Source organism: Sebastes umbrosus, chromosome 11 (genome assembly GCF_015220745.1).
Source record: "Sebastes umbrosus isolate fSebUmb1 chromosome 11, fSebUmb1.pri, whole genome shotgun sequence".
Classification (NCBI taxonomy): Eukaryota; Metazoa; Chordata; class Actinopteri; order Perciformes; family Sebastidae; genus Sebastes; species Sebastes umbrosus.
The window spans coordinates 28,786,517-28,801,758 of NC_051279.1; the positions used below are offsets into that span (position 1 = coordinate 28,786,517).

At 41.8% G+C, this 15,242-nt stretch overlaps 1 protein-coding gene across 4 annotated transcripts in view; it reads left to right on the forward strand.

Annotated features, from left to right (window-relative positions):
* oxr1a (oxidation resistance 1a) overlaps positions 1 to 15,242 on the forward strand; it is a 187,897-nt gene that overhangs the window by 105,102 nt on the left and 67,553 nt on the right. The window contains exon 1 of one of the 4 annotated variants that reach the window (XM_037785299.1): positions 792 to 1,207. The exons of 2 other annotated variants lie outside the window; for them this stretch is intronic. In XM_037785299.1, coding sequence (XP_037641227.1) covers positions 1,030 to 1,207 — 178 coding nt within the window. In that variant the 5' untranslated portion in view covers positions 792 to 1,029. Of the gene's footprint in view, positions 1 to 791; positions 1,208 to 15,242 lie in introns of those variants that run through there. One more of the 4 variants, XM_037785301.1, reaches the window with a different exon arrangement.

Below are 15,242 nucleotides of genomic sequence, written 5' to 3' on the forward strand. Positions count from 1 at the left end.
TACTACTACTACTAACTAACTACTAACAGGGTGGAAAATAACTGTATACACACATATATATGTATATATACACACGTATATATACATATATACATGTATATATATATATATATATCTGTGTATATAAATACAGTATATGTGTGTGTATACTGTATATGTATATATACATGTACTGTATGTGTATATATGTATATATACACACATATATACATATATACGTATATATGTACATACACGTGTGTATATATACGTACATATATGTGTGTACATATACACATACACATACTGTATATACTGTATGTATATATGTACATGTATACATCTATATCTACACTATATCTATATATACACACATATATACACATATATACGTATATACACACATATATGTATATACATGTTTATATACATACATATGTACAGTATATATGTACACACACATACATATATACAATTTACATACAGCATATACATACATACACGTATGTATATATACGTATGTGGATGTATACATATACATCTATATATTTCTATCTATCTATCTATCTTTCTATGCATAATTCTGTGTTTATGTGATAATTATATATTTAATTTGATTTTCTAATTTAAGACATTTGTTATAAATATTTGAAACATTTTAAAGAAAATATGAGGTATGAAGTAATTTGTGGAGACTTTTTGAGTTTGACATAAACCTCCCTGTGTCAGCAGCTGGGTAGATGTAGGGTGAAGTAGAGTGTTGTGGTGTAAACGGAGTGTGTGGACACACTGAGCTGAGCTGCGGTGCACAGCTAGTCGAGCTCACACCACAGTGCAGGGCAACAAAACCAGAGTTAGCGCCTGTTGGCGGATTTGAAATAGTTCCTGTTGAGGAATGTGTGGAGTGTTCGAGGCTCTTCTCACCACCACAACACCATCTCTCTGAGCTGGTGACTCTTTACCAACACGGCGGGTTGAGCAATGACAGCGGGCTTTATAACACTTTGAAAACTTAGTTTGTAGCTAACCTAGCAGGGTAACGTTAGCCTTATGGACTACATCTACTCGTTTACGGGCAGCGGCGCTGTCAGAGTTGTCAGGGACGCGATCTCTCAGAGATTGTGGCCTGGACCTGGACCTGAACCCGAACCTGGACATGACACTGTCCAGGTTCAACAGCACCCCGCTAAAACAACACACCACCGTCACACCGACTACTCCAGAACAGGTTAGTCCAACATTTAAAACCATTAAATAATCAGGAGACTACAGGAGACTCCGCCAGCTTTACAGAGAAAACAAACATTGCTTCATGCTTTCCTCCAGGGCTCAGTGCCAAACCCCTTTTAGAAACCGTTCAGTTTAACGTCTCCTCGTTACTTGGATACTTCCCTTATCGGTAGGACAGATGTTAGGATGTAGAAATAAACATTAGATGCCAGCCTTTAATTCGGCGATGTTTTATCAACTAAGTGTTTCTTATTCCAATACTATCTCAACTTCTAGTCTACCAGTACGGAGTTATTTCCGCAGTCCTGTCACTCAAACACGCTGTGTTTTGACGCTGAACATTGACTACCGTGACCAGCCTTCATGCAACAGTTGAGTTTATTGAAGTACAGCTGGCCTGTATTATTAAATCAAACTGAATTCACCAGAATAAGTAGACAAAGATTATACATATGACACCATAGGACGTAGTAACATTAAAAGATGTTGAACGGTTTGCAACTCTCAAACACAAACACCCTGCTGCTGCTGCTGTCAGTAGCAGTGTTGTCAACTGAAATGGGAACGTTTGGTTTGACGTTATTTGTGTCTGTGGTGTGAAACAGTCATACTGCAAGTATGTAAATGACAACAGTAGAGATAGATAGAAGGTGTCCTTATACCTTTATTGCTGAACTAAAGCTCAAAGCTGATGAATCCATAGACTATATGGAGCCCTTGTCTGTTAATACCCGTTTCATTAATTGTACATTACATAAAACTTAAGATTCATTTGTTTCCGTTTCTGAATGTGCAATAGTCTGAACATGGGGTCACAAATATGTTATGCAACACTTGCTGTTGCACACATAAAGGAAGACTTCCTGTACAGCGTGTTATTGGACAGAGGGTCCCAGTCAAGGATGTTTTAAAGGACCCATATTATGCAAAAAAGTCAAATTTTCATGTTTTTTTTATTATAAAGCATGCTTAAGTCCTTTATAAATACTGTGAAAGTATCGAAACGCTCAATCCAAAGGGAAATATACACAACCCGTATTCAGAAACTCTGCATTTGAAACAAGCTGTCAGGATTTCTGTCCATTTATGATGTCACGAAAATACAATTTTTAGACACTTTACACAGATTTAAACGTAAACATTCTAAATGTGTTCCAGTTTATTTCCGGTTGCAGTGTATGTGAATGTCATCAGCTGACAGGAAGTAAACATGGACCCAAGCTGTTGCCAGGCAACGTAATTCTGTTGCAATTTCGTCGCAATTCCGTCGAAATGCGCTAAAACAGAGCTTTTCAGACCGAGGGTAAATACAGGCATATTCAGGCTGACAGTATGAGGAAAATAAAGTGTTTTTTGAACGTTACAGCATGTAAACATGTTCTAGTAGAAACACAAAATACAAGTATGAACCTGAAATTGAGCATGATATGGGACCTTTAAAAGAGCTGGATACAGCGTTGGAGGCGGGGCCCCGTTCATTCCTATGAGAGTTGCTCAGTGGCGCATGAAGCCTAAATGGCTCGACTTCCGTCTGGAAAAGTACCCGGATCTTGGCGGAGTAGCGTCTGAGATGATTGGCGGAGTAGCGTCCGCTCAGTCACATGACTTGGTCACGTGGTCCAACGTCAAGCCGTCGTCACGGCTTGCGCTCCAGCCTCAGTCTGGGTCTCTCTCACATGAACGGAGGAAGAGAAATAACTCTGGATTCAGCTATTAGTGCGTTTTACAGCTTAAAAAACTTAATTTTTTAAATTAGGGCTATTTAGGTGTTCGTACTGGGAAGTTGATTCACCTCAAAAAAGATTATCCCCTGAGTTACAGATGTCTCTTTCCGAATGTAAGTCTATGGGAAAAAGTCTTTTTGGACCCTATGCATCACGTGACTGACACGGAAGTTGCAGTACCGCCGTTTGGACACTACAAAAGCCGAGATCGACGACCGGCGCTCTTCCTGAGGGCTTGGTCCCCGTGATTGCTTCCCTGCCTGATTTTCTATTTCTGAACTGATGTGAACTCAACAAGTCAGCTAAGTTCACGTCCTCCATGTTGGTTGCACTCTGCCTGTCCAGTTGTCTTGTTGTGAGGACACACCGCCTGTGACCACTGAGGCATTTCAAATATTTCAGTTCAGCAGGCAGTGCATGCTTAAAGCATCCAGTCAGTGAGTGAACAAGCATGTCCTCAAGGCTTTTCACATCGGGGAGTATCTCCATGTTAATGAAGATTGGATTTTTCTTTTCCCCTTTCTGCTTTGCCTCCCGCACATAATTTATTATGAAACCCATCAGTGTCTTCTCTGACTTTGAATTAAAAGCTGAGAAATGTGGCGCCGTTGAAATGAAAAGCAGAAAGGGATCTGAGCTCTCGGCCACACGGTCCGTCGAAATATCACACGCTATTAGTTAGCATTAATTGGTTGTTCTGAAAACACAGAAAGTTGCAGTGTGAGGGACACTCTCACCCCCGCTCTGGTGTAATGTACGGGGGGTTTGCAGCTCATGCAGAGTCATCAGGCTCCAGAGCTCGGTGGCAGGCAGGTTAATTGTTCGATCTAATTAGGACAAAGATTAATCAGATGCATGCTCTGCTGCTCTTGAAACGCCACGGATGGCAGTCGGGTTCATTAGCAGTCCCCGTGCCTCTCTCTTCCAGCAGCAGAGTGGACCACGGGGGCGGATTGTGTCTGCAGGCTACTGCCCTGCTCAGGGGGAAAGAATGAGACTAACTAGACGCGGAGTCAGGTAGTGGACGTGGTGTTAGAGATGAGGGTGGGCGCCGAGGTAGTGAGCGAAGCATGGGCGGGTACTGTACTGTTTGACAAGTAGGGCCCAGTAGCACTGTCCACTCTTAAACCTGCAGTAGGCAGAATAGTTTTGGCGTCATTGGGCAAAAATTCCATAATAACCTTTCAGCATATTGTAATTCAAGTGTTCTGAGAGATAACTAGACTTCTGCACCACCTCATGGCTCTGTTTTCAGACTTTAAAAAATCTAGCCCGTGATGGGAGACTTCGGCCAATCACAGGTCATTTCAGAGAGAGAGCATTCCTATTGGCTGTGCTCTGGCTGGTGGGCGGTGCTTGGTATTTCTTAAACTGATCTCAACATGGCTGCCGGGTCACAAACTTTCTAATTTTAAAGCTAAATAGTACACTACAAGATGATTTTCTGAAAACATTTGAGGCAAGAAATAGGCATTACAGTAACAGAATACTGATTCATATTTGATCAGCGCTGGCTAGTTTGACCGTTTGGGTGGAGTTCGCGAGACAGACACTTTTTAGCAACCGCCTTTTTCAAGACTTAACCACAGACCTTATTTCAGGCATCCAACTAAAAACCCATTCAAAGAACCCATTGACTTCCAGACGAGCGAATCGGAAGTGCTAAAATGCTCATTTCCGGGTTTTAGGACTCATGCCTGCAGCACACTATACAGTAGATCCCCGAAATGTTACACACTGTACCTTTATTATGACACCTGAGCCAGCTCCATCTGCTGAATACAAAGAAGTATTTGCTTGTGAACTCGTGGTCACCAGCACTTTCCATGGCTTTTTTTAATGGACGGATCCATTTGTAGCATCAGAGTATCATAAACTGTGGCTAATTACCTCAAGCAAGCTTCTTTAAAGTTTGCATGAAGCTGAAAACTCTGTGAGGGAGGGGGTTTCACCGTGGGAACAGCACTGAGCTTTTGCAGGTTTATCGTGAATGCGTGTCAAAGTCTTGAGTTCACGAGGGTTGTCAGCGGGAAAGTTGTCGCTCTGTCTCGTCGGAGGGCAGATGGGTAGAAAAGAGAGAAGTAGAGATGCCGTTTTGCTTTCAGCTGCTTGGACAAGTGAATTCTGACATGCAGAACGGTAATATGAAGGCTGTTGTTTCTTCTATATGTCACTATTAACATCACACAGCTATCTTAGATAGTGGTTTAGCTGGGAGATACAGTTAAAGACTGACTGCAAACTCCTGCAGGCTTACCTGCGAGGAGGCAAAAATATAGACACAATAGAGAGATTAACAGCAGGATTTGAGCTATCTACTGTAGACACAGAACTGCCACACCTACAGGCATTGAAAGGCATGTTACAGCAGCACAGCGTGCTCCTGCAGATCGTCCTGTCTCAGCTGTAATCAGCATCTTGTGACTCTCCCCTGGATGACACTGGTTGAACAGATACAGTAATGTGTACAGTATGCTTCGCGTCTGATTCGATTACCGATGTCTGTGAAGAAACCAGAAAGACGGGATATTCTGAAAGGTGGTTGTTTTCACAGGGGATAGACAATTGTATGATGACTATGACTGAATATGATATTTGATTGGGGGGAAAAAATCTAAATGGAGAGGGAAGACTTTTTTGAGAGCGCACTTTAATATTAATTTCTTCTTTCTTTATAACCAAATCTTCCAATTTAATCTATATCAAACACCGGAGGACACAGAGGCACATGATTTATTTTTTTTCCAGATTACCTGTCTCATGCACTACTGTCAGGATATAGTGACCGTTTTATAAAAATAACTTTTTGTTAATCATATTTGCTCCATGTCTACCCACTGCAGCTTTAAATCTGGACATACTGTTAGAGGGAAGTGGCCATAATCTCACATAAACAGATTGTGTGCCCATATATTAATAGCAGATGATTCACCAGCACCTCGGTGCAAGAGCATGTTTGTCCTCCCGACATTGAACTCCTCTCTGCATCTCTAAGTTCTCTCGCTGTCCCCCAGGGTGCTCACTTATTTGTCACTGTTCACGTTCACCCCAAGGCTCACACCAACTCTGCTGCAATTATCGGGGTGATTCAGAAAGTGCAATCTGCTGATGCTCTCAGCACTGTAATTGGTGATTTTAATCACCTTAATTTCCAAAAAGTCCTTGAGCAGTTTGTATCAGCGTATCACTCTTTTCGCCCTGCATGCCATTATGAGACACTCATGGGATCTGTTATGGCTCCGTCAAGGGAACTTAAGTGGCAGGAGTCCCGCCGGGATCACCGGACCGCAACGCTGTACACCACTTAGAGAACTCTGTGTTCAGAGTTTGAACTAATGACGGCTGCCTGACTTTTCAAGGATGCTCTGTCCACACAAGCTGGTCTGTGTTTCAAGAGTCAACGGTATCGATGACCGTACCGACACTGTATCTTTCTCCAAGGAGTTTGCCACCAACATGATGACAGTCTGTCCCGCTAATGGGATGATGCATCTCTAATGAGGAGAAAGGAGGTGAGTTTAGAAATGAAGATAGAGACAGAGAGATTGAGCTTGCTGGCAACATATCCAGGTCTGTTTGACGAGGAAGAAGAACTGACTGGGACAAATGACAAGACATATAACAGGGTGATAGGCCTGAAAAGATTTAAGTTAGACATGTGGCCCGTAGCGCTAGACATGTCGTGATTGCCAACTCGGAGATCAGTGAAAGATATTTTCAACAGCAGATGTGTCAAAGAGGCCAGATGATGAGCACAAATGCTGAGTACAGCTGACGTTTAAGGGAAGGTAATTAAGACCTGTTCTGAGTGATTCAGCTGCATCTTTTGCGTCTTCATCACTCCAGCTGAAAAGAGAAACCCAGCCTCTGGAAACAGGCAGCCCTCCTATTCAAGGATTCCACACCTGTGCTAGTAATATCCCTGCTAAACACATCAGAGAAATAGACTTTAAGAGATAGTTCTGATTTTTTGAAGTGGGGTCGTATGAGGTACTTATCCACAGTCAGTGTATTACTTACAGTATAGATGACGGCATACACCCAGCTCAGAGAAGCAGACAGAAGCAAAGCAATGTACTGCTGCAGCAAAACGTATTTTAGCTACATAAAAGAAAGGCTCATATTTATAATATTTTCATCTCTTTACCTAGACAGCCCTTTCCATTGGGGAACTGAAGCCGTTATCTATGCTCTCTTCAAAGTCACCAGACTCCATTGACAAAAACAGTAATTTTACCTCGCAGAACACGGGAGTAGGTGGTCTAACGCTGCCTCGATCGGTTTGTTTGGTGCTTTAAAGGGTTAGTACGAATTTACCGAAGTCACAAACAACAAACTAACTGATCGAGGCAGCGGTAGACCAGCAACTCTTGTGTTCTGCGAGGTAACATTGCTGTTTTTGTCAATGGAGTCTGGTGGCTTTGTAGAGAACATAGATGGATATAACCACTTAAGTTTCCCGTCAGAAAGGGCTGTCTTGACGGCAAGGTAAAACTGTAAAATATTGTAAATATAGTGTACACTTAAACTGATATTGATTTTTTTAGGTGGCTAAAATATGTTTTGCTGCCATCTCTGTCCACAGCAGTTTGCTCCCGTGCTTGTACTCCTGCCTGTTTCTCCAAACTGGGGGCGTGCCGACCGTCATCTACTGTAGGTAATACACTGACTACGGATAAGCACCTCATACAACCCCACTTAAAAAAAAACAAACTATCCCTTTAAGAAGAGCACGGCTGTGACGTTAGCTGGGTTTTCCGAAAGGATGTTTTGAAGCTTGTGTTTGTGTTTATCGCTTGCAAACTTCCTTATCATAGTTTCTCTTCAGCCTTTTTAAGCTGATGGACTTTGCTAAGGGTGGCTCTGTTTATCCTGGCAGGGAAAGCAGCTCTTTCATTTTGTTGATTCAGGTTGGGAGGATTTCACTATCTTTCCGAGCTAACCAGCGGGGTGCCAATGTGAAGAGACACTTGATCAAGTGTACAGATGATCGTGTCACCCTCCAGCAGGAGGTCAGGGAACACCCGGCAATGTCATTTCTCGTGGTGGAAAATGTTACATTTCAAACCAAGAGTTTTTGGGACACATGTAACACCTACTAAGACTGGTTCGTAAAGCATAAGCTTACCACCAGAGATCATATTTCTACTTCTACTAAGTACATTTAGTCCAACCATGTTGGCTGCCAATGATCACAGACTATAAAAGATTAACCGACTCACATTAAGTTACTCAGTAACACAAGATTGCCTAGCTCGTGTGTGTTATGTGTTCAGAAGGCATAAATGTAGATGAGATGATTGTTGTGAGAACAACCGGTGCCATTCTCTATTGTCCCTGTCAGCTGAGTTTTCTGTGTATCCTCAGGGCACCAAAGTAGAAGAACCAGAACCATTACTCCCCACTGTAGTTAAACTACTTAAATCAAGCATTAGGCTTAATTATGTTTGTGTCAATAATTAGTTTTGCAATGATTGATAAACCTTATACTGTACAACACTAAAGTATTGACTTCTTGTATAGTCCTCCTGTAGTTATATGTCATTTTTCAATAGTTTTCAAGTTGTAGCGTGTAACGTGTTCTTCTGGTGTTATGCGTCATGCTATTCTTTTAGTGTATTTAGGTTTGGTTTTACAGAAATAACTGGTCATTTTATATTGGGAGCACGGTTAATCATCATAGTTTCCTTTGCTGATGGCTGTATTATTAGGCTCAAAATTGAATTGCAATGTTGGCAACCCAATATCTGGTGCTTATTTTGTAAACTCTTGTTTGAAGAAGCCCTAAATACATTTGAAAATGATGATGATATTCATTACTGTGAGCCTGAAATTATGTGTTCATGGCGCAGTAGCGTTTCCCTTAACTCCGCCTCCCAGCCCTCGATCTGGGTCTCATTCACATGAACGGAGGAAGGGAAATAACTCTGGATTCGGCTATTAGTGCATTTTACAACTTTTAGGACCTAATGATTTAAATAAGCGCTATTCAAGTGTTCATTCTGGGAAGTTGATTCACCTAAAAAAAAAAAAAAAGAAGTATTTCTGGGCCCAATGGCATCATGTGACGGACACTGAAGTTGTAGTACCGCCATTTGACCATTTCGAAAATTTGCATCACAGCCCGGCGCTCTTTCTGGGAGGCTTGCCTTCAATGAGCTCAACGGTCATCCTTCCTTATCTGTGAATGTTTGAAGAAGCACTCCTAACTGGTTTGTTTTTACCTGTGGTTTAAACGCGTTATCCAACCACAGTCTATAAGGGAGAGGGAACTTGTAAGAGAAATTTCTCTTTTTTCCCTCCAGCTGTTGTTATTCTTTTTTTTACCACCTCTCCTTCTAATCTTGCTGTATTGTTAAGGATACACATTTGGCACTAAAACTGTTTGTAAGATGAGTTTTGTTTTATTGCTAAGGAGAGAGACGGTTCATCAAGTTGTCAAGTCTCACCGTGTGTGATACTTAGTCATGCAGATGGATTTGAGGAGACGCTGTCTTCTGTTTTTCCTCACGATCTCAGCAGACCTGTCTGGGTAAATGGAAACAAGCTGTCGGTGTCGGCGGTTCAGCCATTACACACCGTGGTTAGACAGGAGGGGCACTTTGAGGAGCATTTTACATTACTCACCCTGCTCATTGCCTTTTTATTTAATGCAGCAGTGGGAGATGTTTTTAAATCTTTCACATAAGTATAAGTAACAATACTGCAATATAGAAGTACTCAATTACAATGAAAAGTCCTGCCTTCAAACCTTTACTGAAGTATTATCGGTATCATGTACTTAAGTGTAAGTGTATATATATATTAGGGCTGTCAAAGTTAATGTGTTAACGCAAATTTGTTTTAACGCCACTAATTTCTTTAAGGCATTAAGGCAACTTGAGATTTTTAGGTTGTAGCAGGCTCAGCTTTAAAGCTAGAATGAAGATACTGGTATCATGTAAGTTTTGGCGAGGAAAAATTGGCATGGCCATTTTCGAAGCGGTCCCTTGACCTCTGACAACAAGATATGTTAATGAAAATGGGTTCTATGGGTACCCACGAGTCTCCCCTTTACAGACATGCCCACTTTATGATAATCACATGCAGTTTAGGGCAAGTCATAGTCAAGTCAGCACACTGACTCACTGACAGCTGTTGTTGCCTGTTGGGCTGCAGTTTGCCATGTTATGATTTGAGCATATTTTTGATGCTAAATGCAGTACCTGTGAGGGTTTCTGGACAATATTTATCATGGTTTTGTGTTGTTAATCGATTTCCAATAATAAATATATACTTACATATACATAAAGCAAACCTATTTGCTCACTCCCATGTTGATAAATACTTGACAAATCTCCCTTTACGGTACATTTTGAACAGATTAAAAATGTGCGATTAATTGTAAATGAATCCGGTTAAATATTGTAATCGATTAACAGCCCTAATGATATATATATATAATTATTAAAGGAATAGTTTGACATAGCTCTATGACTTCTTGTGCTCCTGTTATACTTCATATCAGCATTTACCGTTATCCCCAAATTGCCAGAAAAAGTTAATGTACTTAGTTAGTCACTGATTTAATGCAAGAGTTATTATTTACACAGAAAACACAGTATGTAAACATATGACTATTACCCCAGTGTATTACTCCCTGTACCTGCATTTGGCCAAATGTATTCAAATCTTGACTCCTGCAATGGACCCTTTGCTTTTGGCTCAATAAGAAGATCTGATAATGCAGAGTTTGTGTTTCTCATAGCTGAGCTCATCACTTCTCCTGCTATTGATCGGAGCTGTAACCTGAGAGGTTAGTGTTGCTGCCGAGATGCACAGTGCCAGCCAGGGCTCCAAAAGGGCCACGTAAACTGATAAAAAGATGCGCTTTTCCATCGCAAAGGTTGGACGACACAAGTGTGCTCGTACCAACTGTGCTCCATTTTCTACCATCTGCTTTCTACCGTGAGATTTCTCTTGAGGCAATCCAAAGATTATTTCATTAATTAAGGGTGATTATATAATAATAATGAATGGACACTGGTCATTAATGCCCTTTTGCACATCATCACGCATCAGTTGAGGCGCACAGCGTTTGCATTACTGTCGTGGTAAAGATGAATCACAGAGTTGCTGTGGAAGCAACAGCAAGTGTACATTATGTATATGTATCATCGCCATCGATCCAGCCGATGAAGAGTTACACTGCAGGCATACCATTCATCATGTCCCCTTTCAACCCCCCCCCCCCCCCCCCCCCCCAACACACACACACACACTCTCCCACCCCCAACTTTGACTTGCAAAGAAGTATTGCTCAAAGTGCAATAACCTTAACGCCAAAGGTTGGAGGAATCACAGTGTGATTAGCGAGCCCACGGTCTGAATGCATGTGACATCAGAGAGGAGGAGGAGGATGGGAGGTCTGCAGCTGAAGCAAGACCTCCTGTTTTCAGCTGCATGAACTGCGGATCAAATTGCTTTCCCTGTGTGGTAGTGAGAAACTAACTGTGGTTAATGGTATGCAGGATACTGTTTTATCATCGTGGTGTCAGCAATCAACAATTGCTGCCTTAATTCCTTAATCTGTCCTGTTTATTCTATTAACAGATGACTAGTTTAGTCTGTGAAATGTCAGAAAATTATGAAAAAAGGTCTATCACAATATTCAAATGCCCAAAGTGGGGCTGGGTAACGATTGAAACGTTTAGATATACTAGTGCCAATATGAAGCCAGAGTTTCAACAATGCTTTTTTTAATACCTTATTTTGAGAAATATATACTGTTTTTTCTACAAAAGTCCTCTTTTAGCCACGCTAGCGGCATAACTCTAGGGATGGCAAGGTCAGCTGGTCTTGACTGAAATGTCTCAACAACTATTGGATGGATTGCCGTGAAATTTTGTACAGACATCGATGTTCCCCGGTGGACAAATCCTACTGACTTCAGTGGTCCTCTGACTTTTCCTCCAGGAGGGAAAACAAGAGAAAAGTCCCATTAGAGAAATAAACAAATCACAGTGCAGCCTGGTGCGGTGCCGGTGCTGAGAGCTGAGGTGAGAACGGTCGGTGCTGAATTATTTTCAAGCCAACGACTATTCACTTAATCGGCTAATTGTTTGTGGTCTATACTTATGAACAAGAACAATACATAACAGATACTTGTACAGTGCCTGTCCTCTACAGGATCCTTTAAGAACAAATGTAGCCTAAAAACTTCAAGTTTTAAGTAGGGACGTTCACATTGATAATACATATTATCGTTACCTCCGCCAAGGAGGTTATGTTTTTATTTATTTTGTCAGCAGGATTACGAAAAAAAACTACTGGTCTGATTTTCAGGAAACATTAAATTTTGGAGTGGATTCAAATGAACAACGTGAGATGGCCTTGGCGGAGGTCTGCAGTCTCCGAGTGCCCTTCTAGCTAATTAATAATAAAGTTAACATCCTCAGTAGCTGGTCATGGTTAATATATCAGTATGATTGCAGTGAGGCAGCTTAAGTACTTCTCATTTTCATTCAGAACAATATGATTTGGAGCAATGTCCTCATATGACATGCATAATGCAGACAGGTTTAGCACTCTTATTTTTTAATACCACCTTTTCCCTTCAAGTCTGCACCAGGTTCGTCACTATGGAAACAGTCATGTACACGCTGTCAGAATATCAATTGAAACGAGTGTATGTGTGTGTGTGTGTTGGCATTAACAACGGCTTTGTACAGACCGGTGTCTGGCTTTTTAATGTTGAGAGTGGGGAAAGAGAATCAGCTCGCGGTGTAAAGAATTTTAGCCACATTACCAGCGACACAACGGGAGTGTGATTAGCCGACATGGGGAGAGTGTTAATGAGAGGACAGGGCAGATCCAGTGCCTCCTGTTCTAGCACGGACAAGCCCACACACACACACACACACACACACACACACACACACACACACACACACACTCACACAAAACTGCAGTTCAGCAAAGTTTCCCATAAAAGCTGAGTAGTGTATAGGCTGGTCCATGGAGGCTGGCGGTGTAATATAGAGCTGAGTGGTACTGAGAGTGTTGGCGAAGGGATGTTGCCTGTCACACTGTGTTCTCTGTGTTTAAGTTGACAGCTCCACTAGACCCATGTACTGTATATTCATTACAATGGGAAGACTGCAGCTTATGCTAGCACTGTAGTGGAGTTACACAGCAATAATGGCCGTTGTCTTGATACAGTGCTGTCGGCACTTTTTCCTCTATTCAGTGGTATTCATAAGTCTTCTGAGACAATGGGAGTGTTGATTAAGAAAGCTGACATTTGCTGTTGTTGGTATGATACATTGCCTTTATCGTCCAGCAACTCACAATAAGGGAAGTAATTAGAGGATTACATAAGTGTAATTGCTTTCCTGCAGGTTAGAGACATTCAGAGTATTAAAAAGGCTTTAGAAAAACAGCGTAGCTTTATTGAATGTGATCAGATCATTTAAAGAGGACCTATTGTACTTGTTTTCAGGTGCATACTTGTATTTTGTGTTTCTACAAGAATGTTTACATGATTTAATGTTCAAAAAAAACGCTTTATTTTTCTCATACCGCCTGTGCTGCAGCACCTCTTTTCATCCTCTATCTGAAAAGCTCCCCCCTCCGGAAAAGTCAGTCTGCTCTGATTGGTCAGATGGCCCGCTGTTGTGATTGGTCAACCAAACCAAACTCTTCGGAATCCGCTCCAGCTCCGCTCTAACTAGCTTTGTTTGAGGGCTTGACCAACTAGCCGATGTTATTGGTGCCTTCAAATGAAACTCGTGAGCTTGTGTTTACAACATGGGAAGTCGTGTACACAATATACTTGGAGTTCAAGTGGTTAAGTCGTGAGAGCACCGCTGCTAAGCAACGGCAATATTAATGTTACTGTCGGCGTCTAGAAGCCACAGAGGCTAACGATTTAGCGAGCTAGCAAGCGGGTAACATAATGCAGGAAATGAAATGACAGGAAGAAGATGAGGCCGTTGGGAATATCAACATTTTCCTCAGACATATTATAAAATTATGAAGAAGAACAATATATGACTAAAATTACAATATATTCACTTATTATGTAATGAAAAATTAACTTCAATGGCCTCCGCCATTTCAAACACGTCACACCTCGTAAACTCAAAGCTTACAGAAACTTTCCATTTACGAGGTCGTGAATACCACAAGAGGGGGGAGTTCATATGGACTCTTCTCGTGAACACAGTAAACACGACCCCATTTGAAGGCACCACACATCTGCTATGTATTATACAAATGTGTTACTCGGTGACATCACCATGTTATTAAAGAAAAGGCGGGACTTCAAGCGAGGCGTTTCAGGCAGTTCAGGAGCAGTGTTTCTGTGGGGGAGAGGAACTCCCTTTTGGCGTGGACTTTGGGCTTTGTAACTCTGCAGACCTTTTACAAGCAAAAAAAAAATATATATATAACACACTACAGGAAAGAGAAAAAGCACAAAAATAGGTCCTCTTTAAGACTGGTACCACTAGTGTATGCCTTATCCAGGTGGCCCCCACTCCTTTAGCAGTAAGCCTTTAAAAAATATTATTCTCTTTTTTATTTTTCTTGGGAGTCAATGACCGTATAAATAAGATAATCTAGTTGCATGTTCCACCTGTCATTAAATGAGGACTGTGTGTGTCTGAGAGATTACGCTCTCAAACAGCAAACAGCAACTCCCCCCCCCCCCCCCCCCCCCCCCCCCCCACACACACACACACACACACACACACACAAAGGCCCTGGCACCAGCAAGACTCGACACACACCATCAGTGAACTCGGCCGCTCGGCTCTCTGAATCATTTGCTTATGGTATATGATAACGTACTGTAGCTCGCGATACATAATAGATGACTTCCTTTTGCACACGAGGAAGAGGCCCGTGAAACTCGCAGCTCCTCTTCGCTGTAATAAAGTTGTCATGTCCACCTAACGACTCGGTGCCGAGATAACAGCACCACCAGCTTAGCTTCAAAGCCGGAGTTTGGCACTGTGTGATAGTCAGCACTTTTTACTCCTGTTTTGTTTGAGTAAGCGTTCCACCGCATATACTGACTGATCACCGTCTCCTCTCACAGACTCTTGACTTCAAGTCAGGAGTAGCCACTCTCCATCTGTCCCTCTTAGCCCAACACTGTGGCCTTCATGTCCAGATAAGAGCATTCACAGAATTTTATTTTAACTATTTTCTATTTGTGTGTCTTAAAGCAACAGTAAGTAACTGAGTTTTTACTATATCAAGTGTATAGCTGCTTGATTTGGATCAATACCAAGTGACCAAAGCATCAGGTGCAGAGATCGCTGG